Raw genomic sequence first — 21172 nt, 5'->3', positions numbered from 1 at the left:
TGAATTGAATCTACAGAACAGCCTGCTATGGTTTGGCTTTTAGTGGTAAACAGACCTGTCCATTAACCAAAAGTTGTGACCCTAGGGCCAGAGCTGCCGACGTTGGAGCTGGGGAACCAGGTTCGAGCTTCGGCCTCGGGTCAGCTTCCTGTGATTCTGGGCAAATCACTTAATCTCCCCGTTCCTACAAAATATGAATGTGTCTTGTGTAACGTTACTGGTACTCATGTAAAGCGCTCCAATACCTTCGGGTCGAGTTCACGCTATCTAAATCTGCAACAACAATAATACAATATGCAGCGGCGAGGGTGCTGTGGGTGACTACTTACAACCATGGCTCACTCTGACAACTCTGCATCATCCCGGCTCCGCATTACCGCCCTCCCCTCTTTTTCCAATGGAGAACCTAGAGCGACAGCAGCCTTGTCTAACCGGGCCAGAAAGGATATAATTGCCTGATCAATAACTGTCCGTTGTGAAGTCCACCTCCAATCAATATCACCCCGTTCCAAACAGGTGGCGCCTTCATAACGTTTGAGGACTCAAGATAAAGGCACGTGCGGACCCAAGAGCCAATCAGCACTTAGACATTTTGTGTAGCTCACAATGATTGGCTAAGATGCCGCCACTGCTCCAATCCTCGGTCACTTAACGTAGTAGTAGTACCTCCCGCTCCTGGGGATTCCAAAATATCTTCAGCTATGGAACTGGTTGGTATGCAACCCGGAAGTGCTAACATTACGGACAAATTACATCCGTTAAAAAATCAACAACGGGCATCAGGCTAAATTCACGGATGGTCCTAGTAAGTAGGGGGCAGGTGTCCACCTTTTGCGCATCCCGGTGGAAGTCTCGTTTTCTTGAGCTAGCGCCTGCCAGCCTCTAAGTGAATGAAAGGCTCGTTTCTTAGAAACTCCAATAAGGAACTCCAAGCATCCAACTGTAGGAGGTACTCTGGGTTTACTCTCTCTTCTCTTGGAGGATTACTACACCTTCCCGACCGGTACGGCTGCTACAACATCCCCACATTGTAAGTTGGTACTTAGTTCTCAGTGTGTTACCATTCCGTCACCCCCTTTAGAGAGTTGCAGTGTTTATATTTCTCTTGTCTGGATCCCTTGACATCCTCTTAAGCAGTGTTTTCACTAGTAGCTTACCGGTATCTCTAATGCGGGCTGCGGCGGCTTGCCTTTCTGAGGCAGGCTCTGACCCTTTCAAGCCCGGACTTGTCGATTTGGATGTCTTTCTCTCAAAAGGTTTGGGGTTTCGTTCAGTAGCGGAGAAAATCCATGCTACTGTTAATAGACGAATGACTGACCACTTACACTGCTAACTTTTATTTCCACCTCTGTCACTACTGCCCCTCGCCAACACTGTTTCACTTACCTCTGTAACTGGTGGTCAAACTTCTAGCACTATATTTGTGTTTATGTTAGTAGTGCCAGTTTCCCAGACGCTCCAAGCTGTAACTTTAGTGCCCTGTTTGTAGCACTGTTGTTCGAGCACTATTGTCTCTCCGCTCTACTCTATTGGCATTTTTCCGCCACACTGCCCCCTCTTCCTTTTCAATGCCTTGTCCAGTTAACAGAATCCCCTACGTAGTGCAGTGCATTTATTTACGTTCTTGCTTTCTACCTTACAGCATCAAAAGCAGTGCATTATTTGTCTCCACTCCTCTTCATTAAGCCCTCCTATCCTAGAGTAGCCCTGCTTGCCTATTTTCGTTCCTGGTCTTAGTCGCTTTAATTTCCTATGCTATGAAGAGGGCTACTCTTGCATATGTTTGTAAGATCTTTCATTTAATACTTAATTTTCAGACTTCGTTTGGCTTTTTGGTGTCATTAACATAAAACAAAACCACCAATTAGTGCTGGTGGAGAGTATACAAATACTGCCAAGGTAGTAAACTGCAAAGTTACCAGATTGCAACGACGTCCTCCTAGAGCTTAAGGAATTCAGTTGTTATTATTACTAAGTTTTTAACAGAAAACCAATTTCCATTCAGTTAATGCTGTAACTTTTTGCCCACATCTTTTTATAGGCATCCCAAACTTAATACTCTGATTGTAAACAGGAAATGTGGGTGTCGATTTTTCATTCTCAGAGGAAGAAATCGATCCTTTCACTAACATGATGTTGGGGACGCAGCTTGTTTAAAGGTCAGTTGCGAGGAGAGAGTTTGCTGGCGGAAGGGTAACTGCTCATAGGTAGCAGGAAATTGACCAGTAATTACTGGAACGACACCCCGTTTTCACCTCTGGGTCATACATACTTTAATTTTTTAAGAAACTTCTTGTTGGGTGGAGTTTCAAAGTGTTCCAAAATGAACGGATTCAGCACTGAGGAGGACAGTAGAGATGAACCACCTGCCCCTAGTACACCGTTTTATGGTCAAAGCTGCTGTCTGATTGACGATGGGGAAAGATGTGTCCGGCCAGCTGGAAATGCGTCCTTCAGCAAGCGCATCCAGAAGAGTATCTCTCAGAAGAAGCTAAAGCTGGACATCGATAAGAGCGTGAGTATTCCCCATTTTCTATGTGTTGGTAAAGCTGTGTCTCTTTATAGCATTTAGTCTACTCCACTGCTTCTTTCTCCTTGGCCATCAGAATTCCGAATCATCGTGTTGCATGGAACGAATGGAGCTTTATGCCTAAGGCAGACTTTTAATGTGTCTGAATGTTTATTGTCAAAACAAGATTGCATGTTTTAATTCAGCCAGACGTTATGTTGGTAGAAGCTCAGCTGGGTTCCTCCGACTATCCACCACACATAGAATCAATGATAAGTCAACACTTTCCATGGCTTTACAGGTGGAGATGACACGAACTGGAAATCACTGCTGGGGTTAACAGAATAGACACAGAATAGGATGCCTTGCTTCTTCCTCCTGCGTAACACAGAGTAAAGAAGAAATACAAAAGTCACAAAAGCTGGCATGAGATGATAGGCACATCCCTCTCTTTTCCATCTCTCGTGCAATACAAGATACTGACTGAATCATTAAAGATATATTGAAACCGTGGCACTTAGGCGTGCATTCATTCTGGTCAAGGCACACAAACTATTCAAAACAACCCAGTACACCACCAATCCCCATTGATACATGGCCCTGAACACTGCAAAATACAAATTCTCACTCGTCCACATAAAACTTTAAAATGCACACTTGCCTGTACACTTATCCCCACCCTGCAGACATTCATCTATTTTTGATTAATTATTACATTTACCTAGTGATTATATTCTAGATGTAGATATGCCAACCCTGTTTTCCAAATGAGCTGTAAACAGAGTATATCGAATTAGGTGTTGGAAAGGGGCTGGCATCTACAAATTTGTAAGCCTGGTCCTGTCAAGTGCTGGTTTGGCTATTTTGCATCCCTTTAGGACCCTGACTGTATCCACGTTTATCCTACAGTAGACATATCTGCTGGGGTTTTCTTAACTGCCTTCCCTGTGCCAACCTTACCAATATGGAGGAGCCGGGTGGTCTGTCTCTTCATATAACCAGCTGATGGAACAGCCCATATAGTAACTCTCCACACCTTGTTTTATTTGGGGTGGCCCACGGGTGGGATAGATGTAGAACATCCAGGTTTTTAATAATGAGGCCGTTATCATTAAATTATTTTGTGAGTATCACTGCTGATCGAAGCAGATGTTCATCAAAGCATGATGTAACTAGCCAGCGTATCCACATTCCTTCCATACAAATGCCTTTGTTTGTAATCCTTGTTCCCCCTTCCATAACCCATAGATAGAACACAGAGTGAGATCTTGTGTCTCCTCCTTTGATATCCATTGCAGAGCTCAATTTGTTTATCCTTTCACTTGGCTGATGTTTGCTTGTCGAAAGACAGTTAAAACTTACAGGCCTTTAAGTTGCTACTGTTGTCATTAAACTACATCTTGAATATAATAGCTGGTCAAAGGTGAAAAAGTCTTCACCTCTTGAAGTACACTTGTCCGTTCCATGAACTGTTTTTGGATATGAATGTCTCACATTAACACCTTGCTTTTAAAGAGCCCCTATCTTAGTCCACAGTTCAAACATAGACAGGCATGCATGCCTGCTCTCTTCCTTTAAAGTCTATGTAAATTCAGGGAGAGTGAGCTTTATATGTTTAAGCTGGAAGGAAGCGTGCAAAAAATACAATTAGCCATTGTTGATCCTGTTTTTCCCTAGCAGGTACGCCCTAGGTAGTCTTTAACTACTCTAATGCCAATGACCAATATTAGGCCTGTATCCCTAATTCCTTTTCATCCCAATTGACCGTGTGTGTCATAAATTCACAACTCTTACACTTTATTAAGAAGCACAAGCTTCTTGATCCGGTCCATGATGGTTTGCAACCTGCACAAGTAACTAGGTAGGAGTTGGCACCTGCTATCAATGACAAACAATTCATTTTGAACGAGAGTACAACTCTAATCCTCCTAGATCTCTCGACTCTTTTCTCTATGGTCTCATATGCCTCTCTCCTGAAACGAGTTTGGGAGGCGGGCATGCAAGACCATCACTTGGACTAGTTATTTTCTTTCTGTGTGCTCACACATGGTGTCCCTTTCCCTCATGTGTAAACCTATTAAGTCTGTGGTTCTCTGTGATTTGCATCTAGTCTGTCCCTAGTAAATATTTATGATCCCACTGGCAAGATTGATTTGGTAGGTCTAAGTTTTTCTGCTTTCGCTAATAATATTCAGTTAATCATGTAATCAATGAGGGATGTATAATTTCAGCTGCACTTTAAAGAATGTTTTAGATCTGTAGCGTTCATGTTTCATTTTAAGGAAAGGGAATTGGAATCTATCCAAAGTGATGTTTTAGTTTTTGGTAGAAGACCGACCGACTGCCTGGTCAGATCCCTTGTGAACCTTTTTGATGTCAAAATCCACATTCAGTAACATGTAATAAGTTCTCTCCATGCGATTCCTCCGCCCCAGTGCTAATGTCGATTCACCTGCTCCTTCTTTCCAGGAAGACCCTTATTTAGTCTAGCATTATGTTGGACCCAGACTATTCAACGTTGCTTGGAATTCCACATGACCCTAGTCCAAAGGCTTCACATTATACTAAACTGTGGTTAGACTCCTTCTAGATCCGAGCAGAAGATATTGGAAGAATTCAAGCTCTCTGGTCTATATTGATTTCAGGAACAGAGTTGTTTGGAAAATAATGTGCACAGTGAAGCCCTGCCCTCATACGTGACTTTTTAAGCTTCACTGCTCAGGGGTCTTTTCCTTTTCACCTTTTTCTTTTGCTCGTGTCCACAAGACTAGGACAAGCATGATAACCTTCTTGCTGCTAGCTCCTAGGGTATTGAAACCTTTCTCTTTTGACCCCAAAACTCATGTAAGGTCATCTGTTTCCGGCAGAGAGACAAAACTATTTTTGTCTCCTTCTCAGTATATGACTTAGTAATCTTCCTTCTTCTTAGTTAATAGCTGTACCAAGGTGACAGATGCACTTAATAAAGTAAACGTGTTATAATAAAGTGATTAAATGCGTTCAAGGTCACATTATGTGTTCTTTTACAACTTAACAAAGCAACATCTTAAATGAGACCTTGGTTTCAAGTTAAAGTCTTTGCTCATGAAGGACAGTTGCAAGTTAGATAATTACGATTGAACTATAGACCCTTAAAAGTCTAGTAAAAATGATCCCGGGTAGCCTCGTATTTTTATTAGTGCTGCTGCAGTTCAGTTCTGTCGCAGTTCAGTTCTGTCTAGATCGAATAATTTGGTTGGCATTCTTCCTTCATACTGTATTACCACATACTCGTGTATTGGGACGCTGGGAGTCGCACACAGCTTTGCTAACATACACCAGTCTTAATCTTCCTCACACCTGCTCTTCAGGTGTTGGACTGAAACCAGAGTCAGCCAGCCCATCGGAGTTCCACCTCGCACACTACTTTCTCTGTTATTACTGTTCTAGGACTGATGCACAACTCTCCCTCAGCATTTTTTCCCAACTTGTCTTATGAATGACATTCCTTGCATAGGTCTGTGTAATCCTACTACCTGCACTGTGCTTCGAGGACCATGTATAGTTATTTGTCTTTGCATTACATTTGGTCTGTTTTGCTCTATGTAATGACTGCAAAATAAATAACAATCTTCTGATGTGCAGCGTCTTCCATTCTAGCAGTAGGGCACTATGCAACACACATACTTTCCAGTGAATCTCAGTCTCAACTTGCAACACCTGTGTTATTCCGCAAACTGCTCTTAAGGTGCACCCCTTTGAATATTTAGCATTCCCCACACTTGGCTCTTCCAGTGCTTCTCAGACCCGTCTTGTAAATTTTACTTGTAAGAACTCTCTCTGTTCTAGCACAGAGACCTGTGCAGCATCCTCGATTCCGATACTAGAATCATTCAACACCGTTCTTCCAATACACCTAAATTATGACCTGCAGTCCCTCATGGTATTTCCAGTACAAACACCCCACAAAAAGCTCTTCTGAAGCTCATTAGTCGTGGCCTTGTGCGTCTATAGCTATTTCAACACTGAAACTTGCACACAGCTTTGTCAAGGCCTCCCGAGTCATGACAACAGCCTCTCTTATTATGCCATTAGCAGGACTAGTGTACAGCTTTGCTAGTGCACCTCAGTCTTGCCTCTAATACCTACAGCTAGTCAAGAACTGGGACCTATGCACAGGCCTTCAGTTGCAATCATTCTTGATATGGAACACTTAAAAAAAAATAAAAAAAAATAAAAAGTTATTCCACTACTGGCACTGAAGGCCAATTCTGCTAGTGATTGTCCCTGTTGACATCCGTGCCTTGTACTAATGTGGTGCTGGGACCTAAGTGCAGCCTTTCCAGCGTATCTCTGTCCCGACTTTCCTATCGATACATGTCAATTGAAATGGCTACCACACAGCATCGGTATTTCAGTTCTGATCACATCATTCTCTACTAGTTTAGTGTAGCCCTGATAATACACCTCCATTCTGACTGAGCGCATGCTGTACTCTTTCAAAACTGGGATCCAAACACAACATTGTGATTGCTCCTTACTTCTCAATGGTGGTACTCCCTTCATTGTGAGTAGTGGGTACTAATCACAGCTGCAGCGATGTGCCTCCATACTGACTGTCAGTAACCCCCACTGTTCTGCTAATATTACCCAAGCAATACTCAGCCAGCGTGCCTTGGTTCTGAACAGCAGTCCCTCTACTCTTCTTCAGCAACTAACCAGGCTCTACCAACACAATTCAATCTGGACTTCAGCAGACCCTACTATTTCAGTACATCCTACTATTTCAGCACTGGGACTCAGTCAGATCTTCCAGTGTAACTCGAACCAGACTGCAGCCCACCACTCCAAATTATAACACAAGAAACCACACACACAGCTCTGCCAATGCAGCTCAGTATTAAACACCAGCACCCTCTTCTCCATGCTTTTTCAATGCGCCTACAGCTTTGTGTGTTCACTTGAATTGCTACGCCCTAGCTATTTCAGCATATGCTCTATTTCAATTTTCACGCCTTACTATTTTAATACTGATTTAAGGCAACCATGCCAATGCACCGCTACTATAGCATTCCTTGCAATTATGATAGTTAGTTTCGCACATAGTTTTGCCAGTGGCCTTCAGTCCAACTCTTCGCTACCCCTTTTTACTCTAGAATGGTGACCTACAAACGGCTCCAGTGGTCCTTATTTCAGATCTCTACCGCTCTGCCAGACTGCAACAACTCTGATAATGCAATTCAACTATGTGCCTTAGTATTTCTTTGTATGCTATCTCTTGGAGCCAAACACAGAACTGTATGTACATCACCTTCTTTCATTTGCTGTGTTTCCAGTGCAAGTAAAATGTATGTGTCATTGATGTACACAATTATGAGATATGACCAACGATATGGATTGATTATTTTGATAACTTTATCACACATCTGTTATGGATTGTGATTGTATGCGATTACATTTATGTGGTTATCAATCTTGAATATACGATAATAACAAAGTTAGAAGAAACAAAAAAAAGGACTACCGAATGCACCTTGATAAATGTATTCTCCAAATTTTAATAAGTAGTGCACACACACTCGTATATTCATTTAATGTATCAAGAAGGCCATGAGACAAGGTCTTCAGTATTCTTTCTTTTACAAATTTGAGTAGTCACTGTAAAAACTGTTTTTGTTATACACTTGCTCACATTTTTTGATTGTTCATTGTTAACATTAAATTGTGAATTTGTGCTTAGCTTATGTCACTGTTTGTATTTCTCTATACCTAAGGTGAGACATTTATACATATGCGACTTCCACAAGAACTTTATTCAAAGTATGAGGAACAAACGGAAGAGAAAAACGAGTGATGATGGTGGAGACTCACCCGAGCATGAGACGGATGTCCCAGAGGTAAACATGGCACCCACATCTTGTTACTTGGGAAGCACAGTGCGTACCAGCATGTCACTGTGAAGAGGGAAGTACTGCTCACAGGAGCATATCACAGATACTACTAGCAGGGATGTGGAATTTATATCTTTCTGACACACGAGCCATGTGGATTTCCTGGGGGGAAAGGGGTAAGAAGTTTAAATGGCTATTTTGTCCGATGGACAACTAGACACTAAATGACAAAAACTAGAACAGAGCTCTGGCAATGTGTGTTTTCAGAGCAGATTGAGTCGGTGTGCTAAAAAAAAAAGCTCAGTGTAAAGAACGTGACATATTTTTTACAGTCTACTGTGAGAATGAGGTAAAGCAAGCAAGGACACATAACTTCCTTTCAAGTACAACAGTTTACTGTTCTTGTTGTATGTCATCCACACATGTGGCTTACAAAAAAAAAATTAACCATTACGGCAAATCTTACGTTGGAGTTTAATGGGCACACGTCTAACATACAGCATGAGAGAAGTAAAACATTGCTATGGACGGAAAGGCAAAACTGAAGACCATTTAGGGATAAACCATAAAATAAGCAGAGTGTAGTATGCCCAAAACCTGGTTCTTCTTTCTTCTAACTGGGCTACACTTCGCAGAACTATTGCCCTAGTAGTTACTAGAGTGGGTCACACTGCTGCAGGGATTGAAAACTGCCTGGCTTGGCCCAGCTGTTTCCCTAGTGCCTGCATCAGCAGTAACTCATCGGCAGAAGACTCCACAAGCCTCATTTACAATGTCTTGTGGGACCCGTCTACCTGCAGTCCTAGTCTGGCTTTACAGTCCATCCTCACCACTTTAGCAATCATTGACTTGCTGATTCTTGCAACTGCCTTAATGCTTCATCTCCTCTAACCCCGTCTTCTGATGCCACAGAAACTCTCACTCTTCTCTGCTCAGTGGTGAATCTGCAGGCCACCCCCTATTTCCTCTATTCAATGCCGAGCTACCGAACCTCTCCCCGCAATCTTGCCAGCACTCTCTCACTGTTTCCATGAAGGCAGCCTCTCCTGTTTCTATCCATCAGCCTCCTTCCACTCACCCGGTCCATGCATTGCCTTCTGTCAGTGGTTTTGCTGGCGGGTTGGACTGCTGGAGACCTGTTTCTCGGGGGTGGGGGGCATTGTTCTACATGCTCGTGTAACAGCCTTTAAAAAAGAACCAAGATTAAAAATCACTTAATCATCATTATGTAAAAATGCTAAGAATCTAAATGCAGGTCTGCATTGTCTAAGGTCGTTACAGTGGAGAAATTGGGATTAAGAGTCTGGTGTATCGTGTATATAATTAGCAAAAAAAGGTAAAATGGGGTATAGTCTTTTTTAGATGTATCGTCACACGCGCAAGATGAAAGTTCAAGGTGCTGAGTGTAGCTAGTGGAAAACATAACATGCTTAACAGTATCTGATCTAAAGCGGAGTCCCATATGTCCAAATACCTAGTTACGATTGATCTCCCTGAGTGACCCAAAGCAAGAATGGGAAAGACGGCAAGAAACTAGATCCGCTTGTGTCATAAAAATGAGAAGTGCAAAACTATATTAATTAAAAATATATCAGCATAACCAAGGCAAAACCAAATATATCAGAGATTGCGGTCTGGCGGAGACAGGGAGAGGCACGCAGGTGGCTACGCAGTTGGATCGGCCCTGCTACTATGGGAAAACCTCCCTGAATGCCCTCACTGATCTCATGAGGTCCTGACTCTAATATTAAGGGAAACGCTACTCCCTTCTACAAATTCGGCGGCCGCCACTGATACTAAAATTGAACTTTCTTTGATCCTGAAGAAGCGCTTTGGATCTCCTTCTGAGGCCACATACAGCGCAAAACATGTTGACTGTTATATATGTCCATTAGGGACATATGCCCAGTTACAGAGGGACATAATATCCCCTAGAAGAGCACCACACACTTTGTTTTAACAATGACAGTGGGATCACTCTAATAAATAGCACCCACTCCCTCCAGTCATTTTTTTAACACCCTATTTGTGACATCACTGCCACTTACACCCATGCACCCAAACGGCTTCTTATCAAAAGATCTCCGATAAAGAGACCCTTCGGGGGACCCATAGGGCATTGCAGTGCTGGCCCAACGAGGAGCAAAGCCGAAGTGATGAAGCATGACATCCTTCGGGGTGTGTGAGGGCATTATGATGAGGAAACACTGTCCCCAACAGACAGAGTAGCACACGACAAATATGTCTTCCCCTTCTTTCTCTACAAGGGACAGTGACTCCCTTTGTGTACACACAGTCTCTTGACTGTCTACTTTACATGTCTCTGTATCAACTGCACAATTGTCTTGACTTGCTGTGCTCCCAAACACTTTTTGAGTGCAAATAATTCCTGCCATTTGGAAGTAATAGACATTTAAGAAAGCATCAAGTTATTATTCATTCTCATGTATTTCCTTTTTGGTTGGATTACAAAGGCTAACTAGCTGATGCAGTCGTTGTCCGTGTTTTATCATCCGCGACAGTGACAACATATTAGGACTGCATAATAAGGCAACACCTCCCATTGATACATACACTTTGCAACGTTGGACATGGGAGTTTGAACAAAAAAAGAAATCTGTGCATCACTTGTATCTATGAATATAACTCTAAGTAAAAGTACTTACTTAAACAGTATGCACCATTCGTGTAAACGTTTCTTTTTCTATTGAGAAAGCTCAGCCTGCTAATGCACCTACTGCAGAGATTTTTTTTTTTTTTTTTTTTTTTAAAGTTTTTATTGAAACAATAAGTCAGGTACAAGCATGGGCCTACAACCACCAGGGCCGGCCGCTAGATTCAGAAAGGATCGTACATTAGTTAAGGCAGTAGGCGACTCCTGGGGCCCAGCCCCGTAAATAGCTCAGGATAGCTCGAAAGAAGCAGGAGACATACATTTAACATAAATAACAACTAAAAACAAAAGGCGAGGCATAAGGGCAAAAAGCGTGGGTCAGGCTACATCCGGGGGACTTTACTCCAAACCTTCAATTAGCTATCAACAGGAGGGAGTACTGAAAGATCGGGGGGGGGTAACGGGAGAGGAACATATATATTCGATTATTACAACCAGTTGCAAGGAACCATCAAGGGTCAGGGGGACAAGGCAATATCGGTGTCCACTAGGGGGGGCGTACAGATACCCCCACGATACGCGTTCCATTGCCCCCAAATTCTACCCCATGCCCCGGGTTTACCGCGGGCCACATACACAGTCTTCTCCCTGAACATACACCAGTCCATGTTCTCCTTCCATACTGACACGGTGGGTGGCCGCTGGGAGCCCCAAAGCTGCGCAATATCCCTCTTGGCAATCATGTATCCCAGGGCCGCCCACCGAGTCTGAGCCGCGTTATAATCATTGGGCTCCCACACATTCAAGACACAGCGACGCACCTCCGGCAGCAGCGCAACCCCGGTGACTTGTCCCATGACCCCATGAACCCGACGCCAGTATTCCGCCACCTCCCGGCACTCCCAAAGGATATGGAGAAAGGTGGCACTGAGCCCACACCCCCGCTTACAGAGCCCATCTTCCGAGAATCCCATCGAGACCAGACGGGGGCCCGTCACATACACCCGGTGGAGAATCTTTAGCTGGACCAGGCGGAGACGGGCTGGAATGGCTACTTCCTTGGGGGACGATAGTGCGGACTGCCAGTCCTCGTCGTCTAATTCCACCCCGTCCCCCGTCCACGTCTCCCGAAGGCGCACCAAGAGGTCAGCCCGATTATTAATAAGTTTTTTATAGATTAAAGAGATAGTACTGTCGGGGACATGACCATCGAGTATGCGGTCCTCGAGGGGCGAAGAGGCAGGGATCTTGGTCCCCTCCCCAAAGACAGAGAGCAGGGCGTGCCGAACCTGGGCGTATCGGAAGAACTCCTTTTCCGTGAGTTCGTATTCGCTCTGGAGCGCCGCGAAGGTCTTAACCGCGCCCTTCATCCATAAGTCTCCCACTCTACTGATGCCAATCGTGTCCCAACGGTCAAACCCCTTCGTTGTCCAGAGGCTTCCCAGTCGGTCGGAGGCAAATAAAGGAGTAGCACATGTTAGTCGCTCACTCCAGCCCATGGCTACATTGGCCGCCTTCCAGATCCGTACCGCGATCTTAGTAGGGCCCGTCAGGGTCCGTCCAGCCGAGCGGGAGTAAAGCGCCCTGTTATAGTTCCCACCGGGGAGCAAGAATTTATCCATCTCATACGCCGGATTCAAGCCAGGCGCATACGTGGCATGGTTAATGGCCGATAACTGCGAGGCCCAATAATACCTGCGAATGTCGGGAAGCGCGATGCCCCCATCGTACCAGGGGAGAGTAAGCTTGGCCAGGGCGATACGCGCCCGTCCGTCCCACACCAGTCTCCTCTGCAGGCTCTCCACCTCCCGAAAGTAGGCCACTGGAATGATGTCGAAGGAGTTCTGAAGTGCATAGAGGAATCTGGGAAGGGACATCATTTTAAACAATGCTGCCCGACCCAGTGGGGACAAGGGCAGCCTACACCACCGCGCCGTGTCTTCCCTCAAACGCCGAAGTGGAAGCAGGAGATTGTGCTCATAGCGAGCCACCGGGTCCAACGAGACGTGTATCCCCAGGTATTTAAAGCCGGACAGAGATATTTGAATCGGAGGCCGAGGCGGCAGGAGAGGGGGGCCACCGGAGATAGGATAGACACAGGATTTAGACCAGTTAATCGTGAGACCCGAATTTCTCCCGTAGGAAGTCAGAACATCGAAGAGAACGTTAAGCGACTGCCGCGGCGAGGTAAGATACAGGAGAATATCGTCAGCATATAACGAGACCCGATCCTCAATGCCCGGGGCCCACCGGATCCCCCTGATCGAGGGCTCCCAGCGGAGCCAAGCAGCGAGTGGCTCCAGGGCGAGAGCAAAGAGCAGAGGGGACAACGGGCACCCCTGCCTCGTACCCCTACCGAGAGCGAAGGGCCGAGAGACCCGCCCATTAACCACCACCTGAGCCATGGGTCCCGTGTAGAGAAGCTTCACCCAGCCAAGAAATCCCTCCCCAAAGCCGAATTTGGTCAAGGCAGCCCAGAGGAATGGCCACTCGATGGTGTCGAAGGCCATCGTGGCATCTAAAGAAACCAGCACGGCCGGTTCGGAGAGGTATTCTGCCCTGGCGAGGGCGCCATGGAGACGCCGCAAGTTGAGGGCGGTGTTGCGATGCGGGATGAAGCCGCATTGATCAGGATGAATCAGATCGCAGATGACGCCCAACAAACGATTGGCAAGGACTTTAGCCAGGATTTTAGGCTCTGCATTTAGCAGTGAGATGGGCCTGTAGGAGGCACAGCGGTCCCGCGGCTTACCTTCCTTGGGGATCACGACTATCGTGGCCAGTCGCTGGTCGAGCGGAAGGGAACCGGCCTCAAGGGACTCCTGAAACATACGACGGAGGAAGGGCGCTAGTTTATCCGGGCGCAACTTATATAATTCGATAGGGAGACCGTTGGGACCCATGGCCTTGCCCGAGCGAAGGGATCGAATCGCAGTCGCTATTTCATCTACCGACAAGGGAGCGTCCAGCTGCTCACGGTCCTCGGCAGACAGGCCGGGCAAAGCAATGTCCCTCAGTAGAAGGCAAGAGTCTTCCTCATCCCTATCAGTCACCGGGGAGTACACGGTCCGGAGGTGGTCGGCAAAACATTCCACAATCTCACCAGGCTCAGTCACACACACTCCATCCGAGACACGCAACTCCGGGACCACACGATTCACTCTCTCCTTCTTGTCCAGCCACGCAATCAGCTTTCCCGCCTTGTCCCCGGCATCATACAATCGACCCTGCTGCTCCCTATACATAGTTTTGGCAGCATCAGTGACAAGAGATCTGTATTCAAACTGTTTCAGGCTGAGGGCGTGGAGCCCGTCCGGAGTGACACCCGCCTCCAAGGCCGACTCCAGCCCCGAGATGTCAGTCTCCAGCTTCACCACCGCCTCACTCCTGAGCTTCTTAGCCACCACTATCTGGGAGAGGGCGTGTCCGCGGATTACGGTTTTAAAGGCTTCCCACAGGGACGTTGCAGACAACACCGACCCCTCGTTTTCAAGAAAGTATTGGTCCATAGCCTTAACCAGACTATCGCGAGTCGTAGGGTCTCGCAGGTACCACGGGTTAATGGGAGCGATCCGCCCTGCAGACCGCGACTCGGTGTCAAAGAGAAGCCACAGCGGGGAATGATCGGAGATACCCCTCGCCAGGTGCCTGACCTCTCGAATTCGACCCGTCTGCGCAGCGGGCATAAGGAAATAATCTAACCTAGAAAGACTCCCATGTGCCCCAGAGCGAAAGGTGTATTGACATTGGGTCGGATGCATTAATCGCCAACTATCCACCAGGCCGAAGGTCTCCAACAGACCACCTAGCCAAGCCTGGGCAGCGGGGAGGGCCCTGGGTGGGTGACGATCCAGGTCACCCGAGACCACCGAGTTAGTCCCCGCCCATAAGCAAAAGACTGTCCGGAAGTTCAAGCAGCATTCGACCCAAGTCCGCGAAGGTGGAGTTCTGGAGGCCCGGGGGGACGTAAACTGAGACCAGGGCAAGGGGATGCCCCTCCCACCTCCCAGTCAGACAAACATAACGCCCTCTGTCATCTGAGACTACCCTGGCGATCTCCAACGGAAGTGAGGATCGCAGGAGAATGCCCACCCCCCTGGAGCCAGTTGTGAAACCAGAGTGAGCCACCAGGCGGTATCCCCCCCTGTTCATTGCATGGCAGACATTACCAACCAGATGCGTCTCCTGGATAAACACCACATCAGGAGTCAGACGACGCAGATACTGCAGTACTACACCCCGTTTGATACGGTCCCCCAACCCATTGACGTTCCATGACATCAGCTTCAACCCGTCCCCCCCCATCCCCTCCAATAGATCAAAGGTCCCCCCGCAAGTAGCTCAAGTCCCAAAAGTGGAAGAAAATCAATACCTCGCCCTGCAAACAAAAAACACACGACAAAACAACCCCTCCTTCCCCCCCACCCCCCCCAACACCCAACTCCCCCCACCCTGCACCCCTGCGGGCCAAAAAACCCCCCCAACTTGCAGTGTGCCTGTCGCCCAACTAACCCCAGTCTACAAAAAGACCCCGGAGGAGGAAAGGGACCCGTCCCCGCCCGCCCCCCGGACAGGTCCTAGCAAAACACACTGAAACAAAGAAGTACAACCCAGCTGAGCAGTGCAAAATGGCAAAATCAAGGACCACGAGTCACTCCAAAGGGGACCCGTCACCGTTGGCACCTGCAGAGGGCCCGGGACGGCCACCTCTGTCCGGTAGCGAGTCCAGCCAGTCACTCACGGCCACAGGAGAGTCACAGAAGGCAGTCCGATCCTCATGTTCCACTCGGAGTTTGGCAGGGTAGAGCATAGAGTACTTTAGGCCCAGCTCACGAAGACGACGTTTCACCCCCTGGAATCCCATCCGCTGTTTCTGGACAAGTTGAGTAAAGTCCGGATAAAAGTTAATGGATGAGTTCTCATGTCGAACCGGGCCATGGACACGTGAGGCCTGCAGAATCGCATCCCGGTCTCTGTAGTAAAACAGTTTGGCCACGATAGGCCTCGGGGGGGCCCCCGGCCGTGGCCGCCCGCCCGGAACTCGATGAGCCCGTTCAACGGCAAAGAATTTACTCAAGCCCGCAGGGGTCAGCTGTTGGAGGATGAGTTCCTCGACCAGGAGGTCAACCGGGCGGTCGTCGGAGGACTCCGGTACGCCGATGACACGAATGTTGTTGCGTCGGGCCCGTCCCTCGAAGTCCTCCAGCCGCCGGGCCATCTGATCATTGACCACCTTGATGTCACCAAGCGCGGCCTGCAGGCCCGACACATCCGCACCAAGGGTGGAGGTCCGCGCATCGAGAGTTTGAACCCTCTCGTTTGTTTTGGAGAGATCCGCCCGTATTAAGGTGACATCAATCGCCACCGTATCGATCTTGCGGGCCAGGGCCTCGTATTGCGTGGCGATGGTCTCCCTGATGCCATCAATGGCGCCCATGATATCCTGCAGGGAAAGTTCCGAAGAGACGGATGTGCCCCCACCGGCGGCGTCTGAGGGGGGACCGGCCGTTCCAGGGGAGCCTCTGCCCTGAGTGTAGCGGTCCATGTTGTTGGTCTGGACCGATCCCCCACGGAGGGAGGCCTTAGTCTTACGCCCCTCGGGGCCCCCCTTGCCCCCCATGTGGTCACAGACTCCGAGGGGGACCGCCGATCAAAAGTAGCTGAGGTACAGGCCCTGGAAACCAGCGCCTCACCCGAGGCAACAATATGGCGGTGCGGGGGGACCCAAGGCGATAGGCACTCTAGTGGTAGGTGGAGACAAAGCCTTGTGCAGAGGTCGAGGAAACACCCCGCCACCTCAAGCGCTCCACCGGCCAGCCCCCTGAGGTCTGAAAGTGAAACCGAAAGTGGTCGAGCGGCCCCTGGCACCGAGTCGCAGCCGCTGTTGTTCAATTGCGACACGGCTCCACGGTTCACCTTCGCCCCGGGCACCTCCGTCGGGTGGGTCCCAAAAGTTCAAGCAACGATAACTCAGGATTCCCAGGTCCGATTAAATTTCTGAAAAGAGATACGTGCTCAGCCGGTCGTCATCTCCCAGATTCCATAAACCACGTCAGGATATTGTCAGGATAAATTCCGAGGAGCAGCGAGGGTCCGGGGAGCCCTGTGCTCACGCGACCATCTTGGATGCGCGCTAGGCTCCTCCCTACTGCAGAGATTTGAGTGTAACTTGGTTGTCACAAGTTGTATTCATAGTTCTGAGTGTTGAATGCACCTTCTGCCTTGTTCTTGTGTAGCTAGCAGTTCATGTAGTGAAACAGATACCTTACCTGCAGTATGAGCTCTAGGTCGACAGATCCCTGGGATTATAAAGAGGAAGTAAAAAAAAAAAACAGACTAAAATATGTTTTCCTAAAATGCACCATGTCCCAACCAAGGCCACAGCAAAGCCTCCTCCGATATATTTCCCAATTAAAAAAAATAGGTTTTACTTTTAGAAATGTTGAAAAGCATTAATTTAATTAGCATTTCCAAAGAAACAAAATATAAATCCTAGCAGTTTGTGTGTGCTAGCCTGGCTAATTGATTTAGAGGATAGTGTCACAAGTGGATCTCTTTACAGAGCAGTTGATTTTTAAAGATTTATGTCCATTGACAATTAGTTTAATTTTTTTATGTCCAGTCTCCTGTACAATGGAAGTACACCACCCTATATCATGTCAGTGATGACAACAGGATAGCACAGCATCATACTGCACAACTCTGATAAGATGAGTAAAGCATGGCGCTCCATAGCAATGATGGGAGGAGGCAAGCATAGCAACCCATACTATTTCACTGGTGGTATGACATAAGCGCATGGCCCTGAGAATGTAACTGGTGGGATGAGCAAGAACCTGACTTATTGATCAAATGGCACTGGAAAGTCTATAGAAAGTCGCACTTCTTCAGAGGTTTGAGAATCCAGAAGAGGGGAGAGCTGTATGGGCGTGGCAGAGAAGCCTGAAGATTTCCTGCTTGCGGATTGGCAACTAATGTCATGATCTCAAAGTAGGATTAGAAGGACATGTAGGAGGAAGATTGCATATCATTGAAGTTGCTGTGTTTTGAATAGTTTGGAGAAGAGTAAACAAATGGTGTGCCATGCCAAAATATAGGCCACTGACTTAATGAAGTCAGCTAGTGATGAGTACCTGAATGGCAATTTTCATACAACGTATCGAGAGCCAATTAAAACTTCTACTAAGCAAGTCAGATACTCCTAGCAGGCCCCACAGATCGCAGCAACCTGTTCTTCCATTTATTTATAAGTTTTATATAGCGCTGGTTAGACCCGAAGGTATCAGAGCGCTGTACAAAATCCTAAACGGGAATGCAGTAAGTCAGGCACGCAAACACAAAAAGAGGCGAGAATACAAAATAACAAAATATTAAACATCAATGAAAAAAGCAGTACCAAAAGCGAGAGAAGCAGATTTTAGATGATCAAAAGGACAACATAAACAGATAAGCCGCCGACTAAGATCGAAGGGACTAGCCCTGTACATGCGATAGTTAACCAAGGTCAATAGCCTAGGAGTTGAAGTATTTGAGGAGGAGTTGTTTCAGGTTCCTTTTGAAGCTAAGGAAGGAGGGGTTGCATCACAGGTCATTGAACGGAAGTTGTCAATAATGAGACCTAGTAGGGTGAAGACCAAGGCTGCTAGGCCACCAGTTCAACAAAATAGAGTTGACTTTCTCAAAAAGGATGGCCTTTGTCTTCTCACCATTTAGTTTAAGACCGTAGTCTTGCATCCATATAGGTAAATTGGTTAAACAAACCACAAGGTTACATCTGGTAATTTGGTCATTATCCGCAATCGATATTAATTGCGTTTGATATCATGCCAAAGCCATTATCTCTTATATTGACCGTCAGAGGGGCCCCAGATAGATGTTCAACAATATGGGGCTGAGGGCGAAACCAGAAGGAATGCCACAAGGAGCTAACACAAATTCTGATTTTAATAACTGGAGATGGATACACTGGGATCTTCATGATAGAAAGGACCAAAAACATTTGAGGGCCTTGGAGAAAAGAGTTGCAAGAGAAGCTGTATTAAACGCTGCTGAGAGGCCAAGAAAGAGGTCCTCTAAAGTGAGCCTGATGCATCGGCAGCCACTAATAAGGCGGTTTCAGTACTATGGACATTCTCATTGCTGATTGGGAGTGGTCCAATAGATTGACGTCCTCGTAGGGTGAGAGTTGATTTTTTTTGTTTGTTTTTTTTTTACTTTTCAAAAACCTTTATTCAACAGATAGCGTCGGTACACGGCTCAGTGCCTACAACCTCGTCGGGCCGGCAGCGTAGCATGTTAGTCAGACGAGTGATGTTGTACACAGCGGTTCGCCAACAACCCGAAAGGGCCGGCCGCGTCAAGTGCATAAGTGTTACATTTCCTTGTTGTGTGCGAGGTCACTATAATGGAACATTTTTACAGCGTACATTGTGCAGCAGAGGAGGGAGGAGCAAAGCAAAAACAAATGGGTAGTCTGTCTCTGACATCGCGAACATTAGGGACCAATCAAAGAGGTGAAGCAATAGTTGCTCAAAAACGAGGCAACAAGGAAGTACCCGGCGAGTGGGACCACTCCGCTCTCCATCCGTCCGTCCACCCCACTCTCTTTCTCATGCATACAGGAATCGCTTAGCACGGGGGGGGGGGGGGGAGAGACACATCTATCCTCAACAGTCAGCAGCCTGGCGGTCTCCCCGTAGGTTAATGCGAGGGGGGGGGGGGCAGCACCATGCAATTCACCCTACTCCGGCGCCCCATCAGGTGCATCAGGCGTTGTAGCCGCTAGGTAGCACCGCAGCGGAGCCCATATGTCCGCGGGACGGGACGTTGTTGGCAACAGTTCAGAATAAGTGCTAATCTGCTCTTGACAGTAGGCCAGGTCACAAATCCAGTCCTTGAACTTCGGGGCTCTACCCCTACCCCATCGACAAGCAACCCGTCTTTTAGCAATGAGGAAGGCAAGCGCGACAAACCTGCGGTACCCCGCGCGTATGGGCTCCACATACCCCAGCAGGGCAAGGAGGGGGGAGGGCTCCACCACGGAGTCGACCATTTTGGAAAGTGCTTCACATACTTGACACCAGAAACTGTGTACTGCTGCACATTCCCATGCAAGGTGCAAAAAATCCGCCCCGGGGGCCTGGCATCTGTCACATCGGTCATTATCCCGAAGCTGAAAGCGGCAAAGTCGCGCCGGGGTACAATACAGTCTGTGGACATATTTGTAATGTATTATCCTGCATCGACTGCTAGCGGAGATGCGTTCCGTCTGCAACAGACAGAATTCCCACTGTTTGTCCGTGAGCGGGGCCGGTAGCTCTTGGTCCCATTTAACACGTGCTGCCAGTGAAGGCGCCGGCATGGAGGAGTGCACCGAACGGTATATTTTAGAAACGAGTTTGGTCGGGACGTCATCGCGCAGGATGCGGTTCAACGGTTCCATGGGCGAAGGCTCCTGTGGAAAGTCGGGCATCAGCGCCCTCATCCCATGTTGGAGCCGGAGGTACAGAAGACGTCAAGAGGAGAGGGCCGTATGCCTGCATACAAATCGTCCATTGATCGAAAGGTGCCATTATGGAACAGCTCCCCCCATGTCGAGACGTGAATGTTGCGCAGTAATTTGTGGAAACCCGCCTCCTGCAGTAAGGGCATACTGGGGTGATAAGCCAGGGGCAAGAGTGGCGCGTATAGGAAATCCAGTCCCACCTTAGCGGTCAGGTGCGTCCACGCGGACACCGTACTGAGCAAAGCCGAAGGCGTTTTATCTCTACTTGTCACCGGGATAAACAATGCGCCCTCTATGGGGACCGGGTGTGCCAGCCAGTGTTCAGCCGCAAGTTGGGGCATATATCTGGGCTGTCTTATCCAGAAGAAAGCGAAATGCGCCTGAGCTGCATAATAGTACAGTTCAAAGTCGGGGATGCCAAAACCTCCCTGATTGTACGGCTTTATTAGAGTCTCCCATCGCAGCCGAGGCGCCCTGCCACCCCACACGAGTCTAATCAGCTCCGTTCGCAATTGCCGAAAAAAAAAAAAAAGGCGCCCGGATGAAAGGGAATATTCAGGAATAGATACAGCAATTGTGGCAGTATCACCATTTTGACCAAGGACGATCTGCCCGCCATAGAAAGAGGAAGGGAGTTCCAGCGCGTCACATGCTCCGCAATGCGCACAATCGCC

At 47.7% G+C, this 21172-nt stretch overlaps 1 protein-coding gene across 1 annotated transcript in view; it reads left to right on the top strand.

The window, feature by feature from the left end:
* The first annotated feature begins 753 nt into the window (after positions 1-753).
* SAP30L (SAP30 like) overlaps positions 754-21172 on the top strand; it is a 39220-nt gene continuing 18801 nt past the window's right edge. The window contains exons 1-3 of the mRNA XM_085617639.1: positions 754-1030; positions 2042-2515; positions 8263-8385. Of these exons, the coding sequence (XP_085473765.1) occupies positions 2324-2515; positions 8263-8385 (315 nt within the window). The 5' untranslated portion in view covers positions 754-1030; positions 2042-2323. The remainder of the gene's footprint in view (positions 1031-2041; positions 2516-8262; positions 8386-21172) is intronic.

Source organism: Triturus cristatus, chromosome 7 (assembly GCF_964204655.1).
Source record: "Triturus cristatus chromosome 7, aTriCri1.1, whole genome shotgun sequence".
In the NCBI taxonomy this organism is placed as follows: Eukaryota; Metazoa; Chordata; class Amphibia; order Caudata; family Salamandridae; genus Triturus; species Triturus cristatus.
Note: the sequence above shows the minus strand (reverse complement) of the source record. Positions and strands in the feature narration are given on the sequence as shown.